At 43.3% G+C, this 16,492-nt stretch overlaps 1 protein-coding gene across 1 annotated transcript in view; it reads right to left on the reverse strand.

The window, feature by feature from the left end:
- Positions 1-14,435, reverse strand: part of hydin (HYDIN axonemal central pair apparatus protein) — a 42,194-nt gene extending 27,759 nt beyond the window's left edge. Inside the window, 24 exon segments of the mRNA XM_030095917.1 lie at positions 89-254; positions 909-1,120; positions 1,206-1,298; positions 1,842-1,985; positions 2,304-2,447; positions 3,297-3,591; positions 4,090-4,328; positions 4,592-4,744; positions 4,819-4,983; positions 6,238-6,373; positions 6,591-6,691; positions 7,130-7,371; positions 7,816-7,883; positions 7,992-8,215; positions 8,415-8,533; positions 8,777-8,876; positions 9,153-9,210; positions 9,565-9,766; positions 12,154-12,278; positions 12,457-12,656; positions 13,233-13,364; positions 13,563-13,682; positions 13,861-13,986; positions 14,349-14,435. Coding sequence (XP_029951777.1) covers positions 89-254; positions 909-1,120; positions 1,206-1,298; positions 1,842-1,985; positions 2,304-2,447; positions 3,297-3,591; positions 4,090-4,328; positions 4,592-4,744; positions 4,819-4,983; positions 6,238-6,373; positions 6,591-6,691; positions 7,130-7,371; positions 7,816-7,883; positions 7,992-8,215; positions 8,415-8,533; positions 8,777-8,876; positions 9,153-9,210; positions 9,565-9,766; positions 12,154-12,278; positions 12,457-12,656; positions 13,233-13,364; positions 13,563-13,682; positions 13,861-13,986; positions 14,349-14,435 — 3,651 coding nt within the window.
- Between the last annotated feature and the right edge of the window lie 2,057 nt (positions 14,436-16,492).

The raw sequence follows: 16,492 nt of genomic DNA on the forward strand, positions 1-16,492 counted from the left end.
TCAGAAGTATTTCAGCTTCCTGCCTGTGTTGATTTCTGCTGCTGGTCCTCGGAGGATCTGATTTGTTGCCGTTTGTGTATTGCTGTACCTCTTGAACACACAGACGACACTGTGCTGCTCTGTCCTGATCATCAGCGTTCAGTCCGGAGCCGTGAGAAGATGAAGAGGCAGGAGAAATAGTTCCAGAGGAGCTCATCCTCCCTTCAGGCAGACCTCCAAAGTCTTTCAGATCCTCTTCTTCATTCATCATCACTCTTTCAGAGCAAAACACAATAACAATGAACATCCTTCCAGTTCAATATTGCATTTCCCTTCAATAATGATACTGGACAAATATGACACAAATGGAACATCTTGCTTTTAGAGAGACAAGAAATGTAAACAAGGCTTCTTTTCAGTAATAAGAAACATTAAAGTTTTATGCAGACAGTAGAGTCAAGAGTAATTCATGTAATAAAATAATAATAATGATGATGCATTGGTTTTATATTGCACTTTTCTTTCCGGGAACTCAAAGTCATTAGTCATTCAGTCCATAGCCAATGGTGGTAAGCTATGTATGTCCCAACAGCCACCCTGGAGTAAACTGATATGATATAAGCATGTATTGTACATCTGCTATATCGTGCATACTTAATAAGCAAGCGGCAGAGAAAATCTGCAACAAATTCTGAGTCTCAGGCTCCGTTTACATGACAAGCTTTCAAGTGAAAAAGCATTGTTTTAGTTTAAGAGACGTTTTACAATGTCTGTTTCCACAGGACACTAGTGGGTGCTGTTGTTTGTTTTTTGTTTGTTTGTTTTTGCAGGGGTCTCCGCTGCAAAGCCTTCAGACCTCACCTATTCAATTCTGTTTCAGTCAACATTTTGCACAGTCTGGTGACGGTAGAGTAACGTCTGGTGTTTACCGTTGTTTGTGACCATCCATGAAGGCCCAGCGGTACGACACGGGCAGCTGAGAGCAGTTTGTGATGGTGATTTCTCGACAGGTCTCCGTGCAGTTCACTACACAGCCAAAATCCACTTCAGTGGACGAGAAGTGGAGGTTGGGGTAATGGACCTCTGCATGCAGCGCCACCACGTCCTCCTGTGGGTGTCCTCTGTGACGGATTTCTAGCACCTGGCACATCAAACAGGAGTTCTTTGTTTTATTGCATTAGTGGACATGGACAGGAGGGAGATGTGCACAAATGGTTTTCCAATACCTCATCCACAATCCGTGACATCTGATCCTGATAGAAATCTGGATTAAAGCAAACCCACAACTCCACCTGGCTCTTGTCACCTAAAAGTAGAGACTGGGAAAAGACAGAAAAGAGCTATCAAAGAACTCATGCTGCTGTTGTGACATTCAACCGCAATGTGTAATTTAAAGACTTTTTTCCAGTATCTGATCAGGTTTCAAGAGTATTCCCAAACAATCGGTCACAGCTCTTCAAAACATGGCCACCATGACAAACAGATGAAATATTGCCACCAGTTCGCTCTAAGCATATAGTTACCAGTTAACGCTAACATTATTATAAGCACTGCATGCACACTACACATAACTGTTCACTAGCAGTTAAAAAAAAATGCTTTCTTTATCAAATGCTGATATACAATAAGTAACAGTTAATTACTCACACAGTGGTGTTTTCTGTGTTGCATGTCTGTGTCAATAAAATGGCTCAACAGTGCCATCTGGTGTACACCAGATGAATGATTCCAATCTGATATAGCGTCCCTACAAATTAATGTGTTACCGGATGCATTTTCTGAGCAACCAGTCAATTGTCTATGTACTTGAAATGAAACAACAGCGAAAGTTGAAGGAGACGACAAAAGGTACAGATGTGCACCTTAGTTGTAGTCGAGCTTTGTTCTCCTGAGGCCTCACAGAGATAGAAAGGCTCTGCAAGAGTGAGCTCCATGGACAAAGACAGGGACGACACATTGTTCAGGACAAGCTTCTTGTACACGAGGGGCAGATTCTGTCCTTTGACCTGGACGCAGATAAATTAAATAAAGAAAAAAACAAAACTGCAGTTTATTAGATTATTATATATACTTCCATGTTTTATTTCATACTTTTGTTCTCTTTTATAATGTGAAGAAGAAAAAACTAAGTTTTCAAGAAATCGATGTTTAAAGCTTTCGCTCATCGATAGTTTCAACTTCAAATGCCTTGGTTAGAATATTTGTTTACAGAAAAATGAGCTGGCAGAAACATGAGACCTTTTCTATATTGATAGAGTACAATGAAAATATAAAAAATATAAAAATATGTATTGGTCTGATTTAAACTTTTGGTGATCACAAACCTTTTTTGCACGGAAGTTCAGCTGTTTTGGAGAAATGCTGAGCAACGGAGCAACGAAGTGACAGACGACGTCCACAGACATGATTTTTTCCAGTGTGCCCTGTTGGCCGATGATGCCACGGCACACCAGACGTTCACGTACAACCTGAGGAGACAGAAAACCACAACCCATTATATGCCATTGAAACCACTCCAGCACAAACGGTGTGAACCCCTTCACACGTCAAAGTTTCAAGTGAAAATTCAGCATTTTTGCATCTTCGTTTCAGAAAAGTTTTGCATTTACACGGCAACACTTTGAAAATGTGGGTAGTTCAAAAAATGGAAGAAATGCTGACAACTATGTATTTTTCATGTTGAGCTATTAGTTGGTGCTGTTGGTTGTCTTTATAATGAAACCAGACTTTCACAGAGAACAATGTATGATAAACATTAACAATGACAAGCTTGATTGTTGTTAAAGTGACTAGGAATTATGATGCTCTGGAGGCAAACCTTATTGTCCATCTACAGGAGTGTGAAGCTGTGATGTCCATAAACTTGCATTTTTGCTGTCTTTACAGCCCAACATTTTCAAAAAGTTGTGTCCCCCCCATTTCTGCAGAGACAGAGCATTTTAGAAAAGGTAGATTTTTTCCCATGTCCATGGAAACAGAGTCCGGGCATTTTTGAAAAAGTTGCAGTTTCCCCCTTTTCACAGAGTTGTGATCCGACTCTTTTCCGCAAAGGTGGAACACTTTAATAAAGTTTTTATTTTGGCCCGTTTACACGGAGGCAGACCGTTTTCAAAAAGTTGTTTTTTTCCCATTGTTACAAAGATGGGTTGTCTTCAAAAAGGTACACCTTGGGAGCAGTTTTCAAAAAGTTGCGTTTTCAGTGGCTCCGAGCACCATTGCCATGTAAAAAGAAACCCAGAATTCAACGAAAGTTTGTGTGAACAGGACCAGGGCTTGTGAATTCACTGAGTTCACTGCATGGAGGAAAACTCTTTTACCCTAGTTGAGTCTGAAGATCCTGCGAGAACCATGTCAACAGAGCAGCCTGGAAAAAGCTCCAGACGAGGAGGACTGAGGCTGAACACGGGTCTGTCCTGGCCGGAGAGCGCCGCTCCACTGCTCACGACTTTTTTCTTCTTGGGAGCGGAGATGGGCGGCAGGAAGGTCTTGTTGGAAAAGCTGTCTCCCGCGCGGGTCTTCGTGTTAGGCGAGAAGTCTTCGGTCTTCCAGTACAGCCTCTGTACACGCTGGCCGAGGTTGGTCAGCTTGAAGCGGTACTGGCACGAGCCGTGGCTTCCAACAAACAGAGGACAAACCAGAGAACAGACTGTCAATGACACACGACAGAACTGTGACAAACTTCATGTTTCATTTAGGATTCCTTTATTGTAAAGACACTTTTTGGTAGAGATCACTGTGAATAAGGATCACCCAAAGCCAAAACATTGACTTTTTTTTTTAAACACATTTCTGGAGAGGGTTGGAGTGCTGGAGAGTGCTTGCTACCCTGTTGGGAAAATACAAACTAGCCACACTGTCAGTTAAGGCATTTTTTTAGGACATTTCATTGTATTTTGAACCAGAAGATTTCATTCATACTAGCTTTATGTTGAGATTATAGTCATTTTCTCTGGTAATTGTTTGGTTTTTGGGAAAACATACCATAAACATTTTTACACAGACTCTGTGCCTGAACAAAGAAACACTTTAAAGTCTAAATTTAAAGGTCATTCTGACACTACAGTCACTTTGGCTCATCGAAGATGAAAATGAGCTGTGTGTGAGCTCTACCTCAAGTGTGTGCCGAGGTCGAGGCGGGGGCCGAACGGCTTGTCGCTGACGATGGTGGTCCCGGTTCCCTCGGCAGACAGACAGACGGCCAGTGTTTGACCGTCCTGAACACAAACCTCCAGCCTGTCCTTGAAGGTCAGTGTGTCCTTGAGGTGTGCGATGACCCTGATCTCCAGCTGGCTCTCTGGAGGCACCTCACCCTCGCTGGGCTCGACACGCCAACATGACCTTCTCTGGCTCTGAGGTGAAAGATAGAGAGGCACAGAGGAGCCGGTGAGCCTCTGGACTGAGGGCGAGATGTTATGTTTTCAGTGACTCCAAGCACCACTGCCGTGTAAAACGGACACCCAAAATACAACAAAAGTTTGCTGTTTCACTTGAAAATGTTGTGATGTGAACGGGGGCCTGAATCAGAGGGAAAACGGTTCATCCAGGAAGGCAGCAGGTGGAGGGTGGGACGGTTGGACAAACGATGCAGTTTGATGTTCAGGTGTGTTCATACCGTGCGAGTGGAGAAGTGAGCTGCGATGGGTGACTGGTTGAGCAGCTGCAGGGGTTTTGAGACGTCCGTCAGAACCGGGATTCTTCCAAAATGCAGCTGGGAGGTGTGAAGATGGAGGACCGGTCCCCGGCCGACACAGGACACCGTCACCTCCTGCATCCACACAGACGACAGAAGGTAAAGAGAGACCTCCGACACCATCTGCAATCACACACTCACACACTGACCAGAGGCGGCTGCAGGCTGCCCAACACGGCGATACGAAGAGTGTGACGCAGCTTCCCCACGGCTTTGGCCAGCAGGAGCACCGGGAGCTCCTCCGAGGAGCCGGGGGGAAGCAGGCCTCTGGGTACAGAACTGTTTAGAACCAGGCCCGGATTCTCCTCACACTCCTGGAAACAGTCACACAAAGCGGAGCAGGAAACCTGCTGTGAACGGGTCATTTTGAAAAATACATCTTCTCCTCCTCAATTTTGTTATGTATTCCATTAATATTAGGTAATAAGCTTGACTGACTGAGCTCAGGCATCAAATGCTTCTTTTTTTTTATAACATATTTCATTTGTTACTTCATTATATTTGACACAATCAAAGTAACGTGGCTGAAAATTCATACTAATGTGAACTTATTTTCAGGGACAGAAACTGTTATTTTCTTTGTGTCATTGAACTTACTGTTTTCTTCTTCTTTTTCTTCTTCTATAATGCTAAAAATGATTGGCTTACTGGGTTGCGTGTATGTTGTGGGACACAGATTCCTTGCATGGCAATTACATTTAAAATATTATGTTGATTAAAACAAACGTTTCCAAGACAACAACACAAAAATGCAAAAAGAAAATCTATTAATGATTTTATGAGAGATTCAATTTTATCACAAAGGGATGTTAAGTCTTTCTTCATTAATTCATGACAATAATTTTGTCAAAGTTAACACTTCTGACTTTTTGTGAAAACATTCTGATCATTTTTATGATTTTATGATTCAAGAGAAAATTAGGAGACAACTAAACATTTCTACAAATAGCTTTAAAACCACAGCTTTTTCTTTTTTGTCTCATATGTGACCATACTCTCCCTGGATTAATGTTTCACAAACAGGATTGTTTCATGATTTGCTTTAAGCGCTGATAGTTGTTTTAACTTGAGCAAAATGAAATCTGGCTTTGACGTCAGTTCAGAAGAAGTCTTAAACACGTCTTTTCACATAGTCTGCGACTGTTGGTACACTGATCATTTTAAAGCACTTTTTTAAATACTTAACTTCACCTTTGTCACAACAAATTCTGTAATAAAATGTGTGTTTTGATGAAAAAGTTCATAGTTTTGCCATTCGACCATTATTTTTAATCCTACCTGCCCCAAAGAGCACCAAACTGCCCCAGATGGGACTACAGACAAGAATACACTTCCAGTGTGCTGGAACTGTTTTGGATGATGGATCAACATGTGAGCTGAGACTTTGAATTAGTGAGACATGAGGTGCTGCTTATGAATCATGTGGATATGAAGCTAAGCTAATATAATTATTTGTGATTCTAGAGAAACATTTTTAGTTGATGTTGTTACAGCTCCGTATGCCTCGACATTTTTCTCCAGTTTAGATTTTAATCTTCATGTTGTAGATTCATCATTAGCTGCTTCACCTGATCAAGTATGCCGTAGCAGGCGGGCAGATCGCTGCAGTTGGTCAGGCGAACTCGCTGCTCGTAGGCGAGATTCAGGAAACAACCTTGAAAATCCAACACTGGGTTCTCCACCAACACCTCAGGAACAACACACCTTTCAACAAAGAGAGAGGAGGGACGGACGATCAAGACGAGAAGACATGATCTGATTCTGGCTCTGTTTACATTTAATCAGATAAAGACACTTTTCTCGAATACAAGAAAAGAAAACTGGCACAGGAATATACAAACACACACAGTGACTAATCCGGGACTATCATATCAATTAATGTGTGTGTGTGTGCATGGTGATGTCTGCGCATGTGTCTGACCTGGCGTTGATAGGAATAGTCATGACTTCCTCCCCAACTCCTTCAACATCCACCACCAGCGCCAGTCTGTATCGTCCCACAGTGTTGGAGCACAGCGTCGCCTGAGAAACACGTCAGACACAAACTGTGGTGCCACAAGAACTCAGAGACCAAAGGAAGCTGTACTGAAGACAGGTGAAGCTACATCGCTTTCAGGAGCTACTGAACCTCACATGAGCTGCTTCACTAACAAAAGTCTTACTAAACATTACACCTCAGTCACTTCAGGGTTTTAGTAGGGCAGTTTGCTCAGGCATGTATTATATGTTGAATTGTTTTATGTTCCTTAGCTTGAGTTTTTTGTTCTATAGCATGAGATTTATGTTCTGTTCTTTGCTTTCATGTCTCTTGTCCTCATGTTCACTGTGTTTCTGGTAACTGATGCTGTGTTCACTGTTTATTGTTCTGGTTTTCTCGTGGTCTTGTTCTGATCTCTGATCTTTGAGTTTTTCTGGATCTCTGACCTCTGATCTGTGATCTAAGTCTCTGCAGGATCGTACCTTGACGTTGATGTCTGACAGCGCTCTCACGGAGCCCGTCGCTGGGCTAACGGTGAACTCCGCCGGCTGTGTGTGAAGTTCTCGAGCGGTGTGGCCTCGCCAGGTCTTCAGAGTCTCATCGGCCACCTGCCGGTCAGCGGTGACACTGGGCGGCCCGAGTCCGTCTCCCAGAACACGCAGGGAGAAATTCATGGGCACAAACGATGGGTTGAAGAGGGTACAGATGTAGGTCATTGGGAAGCCTATGGAAAGGGATGAAAAACAGGAAACCAGGCTGACTATGAAAGATTTTGTATTCTGCATGTCACAATTTAAAAAAAAGCAATCAGCCACAATATTATCACCACTTTCATAACTTAGCAAATTCTGACCAAACATATCTTTAAGATTTATGAGAATTATGGCAGCTATGAAAAGAAATGACTAACTGTATCTCTGTAATATAATCAAAATGCATGATTTTATCATGAAATAAATTTAGCAACACAGTAATTTTGGATCAGTTGAACAATACCTGGTTGAAATCAGTAATTACATTTTTGGAACGTGGCACATCAAAATAACTGCCGGTAACTAACTAGCAAATTAACTACCTAAATAAGATAAATAATGTCAAAAGAAATCCTTAATTGACTTTTTTAAATATATGATGTCTTGAAAGAACTGAGGAAAATATTGAAATTCACCAAAAGCTACATCTCCAAAATTGATCTCTGAAACATTGAAGTGAAAATTGGGACCGATGACACAACCCCTGAAAGAAAAAAGAAAGAAAGAAAAATGCATGAGAAACTCAGAAACAATAAGCAGAGGGCTGCTGGTGACTGATGTGATGATTGGCTCCATCTTGGTCCAGGTTCACCTGAAGTTCATGACGAGAGGCTGCGGCTGTCCGGTGACGATCAGCAGTAAATCCTCACAGAACGAGCCCAGACTGCGGCTCTGGAAGCCGATTTCCACAGTCTGACTGGCTCCGGGGGGAACCACGCCTTCCTCCGGCTGGAAGGTGAAACAGCGGCCGAAGGTGGTGTCGGGGGCGGACCATCTGAAAGGGGCTTTGATCAGCCCATTGTTCATCAGCTGCACCTGAACGGACAACAAAAGAGGAGAGAGGGGAGCCTGAGCCATCCTGAGAGCATCAGTACAAAACAGGAAACAGAACAGGTTTTGATCATATTTGAGGCTCACATTCAGACATTTATCATTGAGCAACTTCCCTGATCACCGCACGGGTCTATTTGAGAATCTCTGCAACAGCAGCATCTTTCTACTTGGTTTATCTTACCTTGTAAAGTTCTGGGCTTCCGATGTAGACATTCTTCATGTTCATCATGTTATAGTTGAGGCAGAGTTCAGGTCCGATGCCTTCACCTTGGATCCTGAGGGGAAGCGGTGATTGACGACCTGAGAGCAGACAAACATGAAAAAGATTTAAAGACACAAACAGACTGCAAGAGAGTTTTTTTTATGTTTACAGCCACATGAGTTGATTTCAGTTTGACTGTGACATTAACTGAAAATGACAAGACACCTGTGGACTACACAATTTGGATGAATTGGATGAATGCAATGTGACAGTTGACCATTTCACCTTCTACTTGATGTTAAATGTTGGTGAGTTGTGTCTGTTTTTGATCTGACACTGACCTGTAACATCACAATAGATGGTTTGCTGGTAAAGTTTGGCTTCTTCAGGCTTGAAGATAACGCTGAACCGTCTGGTCATGTTGGGCCATATTAATCCCTCCTGAGCCACAGGGAAAGATAAATTAGTGGGAGGAAGATGCTCTGCAATCTGGATGTTAGTAGGAGGAAAATGCTCTGGATGTTAGCTGAAGTTACATTAGTTAGTGGGAGGGAGATGCTCTATGTGAATTAGCACAGTTGGAGTGTCTAGTTCTGGAAAGACTGGGACACACAAACACACCGCTGGTTCCACAGTGATGCAGTTATTTGAGAACTCCTGGAGGAGGAGGAGGAGGTCTTCTGTTGTCTGGCTGCTCAGTTCCTGTGAACGAAGCACCGCTGAGGGGTTGGACTCACACTGAAGCTTCTCCATGTGCTGGAGCACAGAGCTCTCCCTGGATAGGAGGAAACAACAAAGATGTAAAGAGAACAAAGAGAAACTGATGGACATTGTCCGACTCAGTCTCTGAACAAATGGAGGAAACTTTTCTAAAATGCTGCTACTGCTCCTGTGCAGTGGTCCATATTTGTTCTGCGCACGCTCAGTAAATGGACAATAAGAACGAGTTTTCACTTAAAACAATATTGAATATATGTAACCTGTGACTGGGACCGCTCCTTTATATGGATAGAGATTGTGATTTGATTTGTATGTATATCTTATGATGAGTTTGTGTGTGTGTGTGTGTGTGTGTGTGTGTGTGTGTGTGTGTGTGTGTGTGTGTGTGTGTGTGTGTGTGTGTGTGTACCTCAGAGAGCTCAGGCTCTCTTCCGGCTGGATCGGTCCGGCGGTCCAGCAGTACTGCAGGGACGTCTCGCTGTCATTGGTGAGGGACACCGTGCGCACACTGGCCAGGGATATGAAGGTCTTGTTTAACCGGACTGAGTCGGGTTGAAGATGGACGTTCAATTCCTCACAAGACCCGAACAAGCTGATGTACACATCTTCACCTGAAAAAACATGTTGAGATTGGGCATTTTCCTGGTGCTCTCCTGACATGCTTGAAATGACAGACTGTCTTTAGGTCTCCATGACTTCTTCAACAGCTAATTAGCAACAATATTATTTGCATTCACGATCTGTATTGCTTATGGTTCTGGCTTTGTTCCCAGTGACTTTGCATGTCATTTATGTATATTAGACGGTTAATGGTTTCATTCTGTGTATTCATGACTACGCCTTTGTTTGACCATCTGATTTTTTGCTGCAGACATTTATTTCAGGGGTGTGACAGGCTCCTGTGGAAGTTAAGCCCAAGGAGAGGAGGAAAGGAGGGGAGGAGGGATAACAAGGCCTGAGAGAGAGAAGCAGAGAGCAGAAAAGACAACACGGCCCCCATGAGCACAATCCTCACCACACTCATGTCCCTCAGGATCGTTTAGATTCCCCCCTCATTATCATTACTGATGTTACCAATGACTTCAACACACACACACACACACACACACACACACACACACACACACACACACACACACACACACGCACAGTCTTGTATTTCTATCCTTGTGGGGACCGTCCATTGACTCCCATTCATGTCTAGCCCCTAACCCTGACCCTTAACCTAACCCTAACCCACACCACAACAAAGCCTAACCCTAAAGAAATGTTTTTGCACTTTTACTTTTTTCAGTAACAACAACATGGTCAAGAAAACACTGTTTCTCCTACTTAGGACCGGAAAAAGGTCCCCACAAGGCACGTCGTTTCACGTTTTGCTATCCTTGTGGGGACATTTGGCCCCAACAAGGATAGAAATACGAGAACACACACACACACACACACACACACACACACACGCACACGCCAATCACCGTGTTAGCACCTCGTTAGTATCTGCTCATTTGCCAAACAACCAATGAGCTATTTGTACTTGAGTTCAACCTTTTTTTATGAATAGATTCAAATCAAGAAGCACAAAGAAGTAAAGTTAGAATTTGACTATGTTAGAGAATATATTTGGGTAATAGTGACACAGACTTTCTATTTACCGTATTGGCCCGAATATAAGACGATGTTTTTTTCCAGAAACTGCGTTCTCAAAAGTGGGGTCGTGTTATAATCGCGGACTTACGGTAGATGGTCAATACCCATCCGCGCCGCTAGATGGAGCCAAAGTATCACTGACCAGAGAGCGAGTGGCGCGATGAAATGAGATGAAATGATCTGATGAAAAATGGCGGATCGTCTGGAACAAAGGGGCTGAACGCTGGACAACTGAGCAAACAACAGAGGCGAAGTTATGATACCAACTTTAAACTGATGGTGATCAACACAGCAGAGTCATCAAACAACTGCCAAGCCGCCAGGAGACATGGTGTAGCAGAGCCTCGTTCTTATTGGAGAGCACAGAAAAAACGCCTACAGAATGCTAACGCTATGAGAAAAGCTTTCCGTGGTCCCGAGAGCGACGCTTCAGAGAGACTGATAGAAGGGTGAGTGAATACGTCTCTGAGAAACGGAAAGACGGAATGCCCACCACCAGAGCCTGATTCAGCTGAAGGCACTGGAAAGTTATTTACATCATTTATGCAGTTTTAACCCGTTGAGGTTCTTATTTGTTGCTTATTGTTTGTTATTTTGAGAAAGAGAATATATTTTTTCATTTTATATCACGTGAAATGTTATCTCAGTTGTGCATTTTTGAGTTTATAATAATTGTATAATAAAACGTTGTTTTATGAGTGACCATATTGTCTTCAGCATTTTTTTTTTTTTTCACAAAATGATCTTTGAAAAATAGGGGTCGTGTTATAATCGGAGTCGTCTTATATTCGGGCCAATACGGTACTTCATATGCGCTCTATTATTGAAGGTGGAAACAGAATAAGCTGTCTCGCAGAGAGGTGAAGTGAAGAAATGTGTTCTTAATGTATTTGGGTTTTCCAGCACTGGACCAGATTTACTGAGATCAAACTAAATAGTATGTTCACACAATCAGACTTTGCTTTGAGTTTGTGGGCCACGATTAATAGGAATAACATCAGTTTCTTCAAATCTGTACTATTAATTGAGATCGCCATTGGATGGAGCACCAGACAGGTATATGTAGTGTTTTGTCTGCTACTCTTAGGAAATTTGTTGAGAAATCAATGTTTTTTTTTTTAATTTCTACAACTTGCTTTGTGGTTTGGTGGGATGGATTGGAACCTCTTGTGGGCTGCTTTTTTCCCCCATGGGCCTTATGTTTGACACCCCTGATGTAGTGCATTGTATGCTAATCAATCAGCATAACATATGCATTCTAAGTGTCATCAAAAATGAAAGAAAAGGCCTGAAAAGTCACTCAGAACTCTTGTGGTGGCTTCCTTTCTGTTGTTGCTGTGACTGCTCTCACCAGTGTGGTAGTGGAGGAGCAAGTCTTCCCAGTGGTCTCCAGCAGTCATGGGGTGAAACTCTACCGTCACCTGCATACTGTCGCCTATCTCAAGAGTCCCGGAGGTGGGCGTCACTGAGAAAGGCCTGACATCAGGAGGGATTGGGTCAGAAATATTAAGAGGTCGAGTTTTTCTTTCAACGGCCTGTAGAATCTCTTAAATATGAAGAGAGCAATAAGACTCTTAAGATAAGTTTTTTAGGCTTATTACTGTGACTCAGAGGCAGAAAAGATTTGAGACAGCTGCATCAGTTGGGCTCGTACCTCTGTGTGAGTAACTGGAAGTTGGCTGTGCTGTTTCCTATGTTGCGGACCAGGTGGGTTTTCTCTGTGGACGCTTTCACGGGACAGAGGGGGAGCTCAATTCTGTCTCGGAAGTCAAGAATGGCACGTGGCCCGATGGCACAGACTGGAATCTCAAAGCGTTCCCTCTCTGTTGAAAAGACCAGACTGTGGTGGTAGTCCTGCAAGAGAAAAAGAAAAATATCACTTCTGTCTCATACTATGCAAAATTCCCTTTGTAATGGTTTGCCATCTCCCACACTTGCTTGCTCCACTTTTGAGCAGATGTGTGCTCAATCAGGCGATTCAGAGATTTTCCCTTAATGACGTCTTGCGGCGAAATAACCACTGTCTGTGGCAGTGGAGCTCTGTCCGACCGATCTACTGAATACATTCTCAGCAGAATATGAACCCTAACAGTTACCCATACAGTGAGCTGGAGCTAGCATGAGCCACTTGATAGTAACTGTGACAACACACACGACCAAACTAAGTAACATATTCAGAAAACACAATATTTTTAACCAACCATCTTCAGGAGCCTTTCCTTCTGTGTCAGGTTCTAGCTCAAACTGGCTGAATGAGGGCATTTCTGAAAACCATAGTGGTAAATCTCTGTCAACATTAGCGCATGTGAAAGGCTTTTGGAGTGGGGAATTTTAAAAAATATCCCATGTTTGCCTGCCTTTATTTAGCGTTATTTGTATTTGTCATGTTAGTAAAAGTGACTCCAGCTGTTGGAATCCATCTGGCAGTACCTTGTTCTCCTGTGGGGTGAAGTAGACTGTGAAGGTGGCAGACAGTCCTGGTGCAACCTTGTTTCCCTCTTTGGGTGCATCCACATGGAAATACTCTGAGTCCTGCTGTTCCAGCTTCACTCGTCGTGACACCTTCACAACAGACACAATCTCATATAATAAATAGTACAGGTCCTCAGTTTCCTCTTCTTACAGACATTTTGCTTCTTTCTGAGTTGCACACCTCTTTAAGAGTTGGATTGTTTGTGTCATTCTTTCTCACAGAATAGCGGAGTTTTTTTTGGTAAGACATTTTTTTCACCTCTCATAACTCGGAATTTCTTCACACACCTTGTCATTGTTGAGGAGGAGCAGCGGGATCATGTAGGTCTGTGCAGGAAGGAAGTTCTGGAAGACCAGCTCAGAGGGATATGGCTGGAAAATTGGCTGCTCGAGGTCTACCAAAGACAGCTGGACACACACACACACACACACACACACACACACACACACACACACACACACACACACACACACACACACACACACACACACACACACACACACACACACACACACAGTGTCTTTTACACTGTATTCTAACTTTGCATTGAAGGAGGTGTGTATCAAGGTGTCAACTGATGTTTACTTTGTGATGTGACACGTCGCCGATGTCCAGCCACTCCAGGACACGAGGAGGGCGAACCTTGGTGCTGTTACTCAGACGTTCTTCTGTGGACTGCAAGATCTCCTGGGTGAAGACTGATGGAGTCACCTGCAACCACAACATCAGCATCAGCACCATCATCGCCATTATCATCATCATCATCATCATCATCATCATCATCATTATCATCCCCATCACCACCATCACCAACACATCATTCTGCTGGATTCTGAGTTTCTATCCACGGTATACACTGATGGATTCAAACATGTGGCCCAGAGGCCAGAACTGAATCCCAAAGCCTCCCACACTATGAACTTGCATAGTGCAATTAAGAAATTGTAAGATTTTAGCCAGGACAATGATACCAGGATTTAAAAAAAACAGGACAACGTTTTAACAGTGCTGATTGTACTGTCCATAATAAAAAGCTCAGTTAACAGGAAGGATAAAAAGGAACACATTCTCACCTTTCTTGGTTTATTATCCTCCTTCACAAGTCGATTATTGCACAGCAAGGCTGCCTTGGTCTGATTTTGATTCCCGGCAGCTTTCATTTTCTTTTAGAAAAAATACCTGTAAATAGAATGAAATAAAAAGAGAGAGGTAAATCCCTCTTTTAACTAAATTTTGAACAATTGAATATATTGATGTGAAAATGTGTCCAGTAGTCAAATTATAAGTTATTTCACACATAGTGTTTCACTGGCCCACATTCTGAGAAGCTCCAACACAGTCAGTTCAATTTCAATTTAATTTCTATAGCGCCAAACACAACAAAGTCATTTCAAAGTATTTTCACAGAGAAATTTTTTTTTTGTCTCATCTTAGGAGACGAGGAGCAAGCGGAGGAGACGGAGGAATGGAAAAAACTTTCAACAGTTACAAACTTTCAACAGAACCAGACTCACAGGTGGAAAGCCACACACACTCATATACAATTCATGCCAAAAACAAAAGAAAACACGATTACACAAAGGCGTGACAATGATACTGTTAATAACTGACTCTGAATCCTTTTTCAAAGACATTTGCGAGGTTTAATCACGACGCAACTATTGACCCGGAAATCCATCCACATACGCACAGTCAGCATGATAAAAATGTGACACGCGCCAGTTTTCAATGATATATTTCTGTTCAAAATAGCAGATAAAGGTGAAGGTTTGAAGAAAACACTCACCACAGTGCAGATAAAAGTAATAATTAGGAAGAAAGTCTCTTCACGGTACAGCAAACTTCAGAACAGCGGTCACAGCGTTGGTGTCTTCGTTGCCATGGTAACGCACCCTGCTCTCTGATTGGCTGAGTTTAACAACACGCGAGGACAAAGCTTCCCTTCTTTTTTTAAATTAACTATTAATTTATTCGAGACATGTCAAAGCAAAGGCAGAAAACAAAATACAAGCTAAACAAAATGAATTGAAACAATCTAATTACACTCATATGAATTTATGAATGAATGAATATGATATATTTTTCGCAATAGATATATATCAGAGACCGGCGCTATTTCACGGTAACTCCAACAATATGATTTACCTTCACATTTTTGGAGCAAAGGCAAGAGAAATGTAGAAATACCTGGGGGGAAAAAAATCTACTATTCTGCTGTTTCAGGTGTTGGTGCATGTGTTTCAATCAATCGGCCAGCAGATGGCACCATGACAACAAAATTATTTCCACTGATTCACGTGGGTTGCTTTGCTGTGCTCACTTCAGTTTGTCTGTGCCAAATGTTTTTGCAGTCATGTTTACAGTGTAGCATCTGTAGAATAATTTATTCCATATTTGAGAAGCGCAGGTTTCACAACTCAGACATAGTTTTAATGAAAGTATATCATCCATCCATCCATCCATCCATTTTCTACCGCTTATCCGGGGCCGGGTCGCGGGGGCAGCAGTCTCAGCAGGGATGCCCAGACTTCCCTGTCCCCAGACACTTCCTCCAGCTCCTCTGGGAGGATCCCGAGGCGTTCCCAGGCCAGCCGAGAGACATAGTCTCTCCAGCGTGTCCTGGGTCTTCCCCGGGGTCTCCTCCCAGTGGGACATGCCCGGAACACCTCCCTAGGGAGGCGTCCAGGAGGCATCCTAAACAGATGTCCGAGCCACCTCAGCTGGTTCCTCTCGATGTGGAGGAGTAGCGGCTCTACTCCGAGCTCCTCCCTGGTGACTGAGCTCCTCACCCTATCTCTAAGGGAGCGCCCAGCCACCCTACGGAGGAAGCTCATTTCGGCCGCTTGTATCCGGGATCTTGTCCTTTCGGTCATGACCCAAAGCTCATGACCATAGGTGAGGGTGGGAACGTAGATTGACCGGTAAATCGAGAGCTTCGCCTTTCGGCTCAGCTCCTTCTTCACCACGACGGACCGATACAACGACTGCATCACTGCAGCCGCTGCACCGATCCGCCTGTCAATCTCACGCTCCATCCGTCCCCCACTCGTGAACAAGACCCCAAGATACTTGAACTCCTCCACTTGGGCTAGGGTCTCTCCACCAACCTGGAGGGGGCAAGCCACCTTCCTCCGGTCGAGGACCATGGCCTCGGATTTGGAGGTGCTAATCCTCATCCCTGCCGCTTCACACTCGGCTGCGAACCGCCCCAGTGCAT

Source organism: Salarias fasciatus, chromosome 7, assembly GCF_902148845.1.
Source record: "Salarias fasciatus chromosome 7, fSalaFa1.1, whole genome shotgun sequence".
In the NCBI taxonomy this organism is placed as follows: Eukaryota; Metazoa; Chordata; class Actinopteri; order Blenniiformes; family Blenniidae; genus Salarias; species Salarias fasciatus.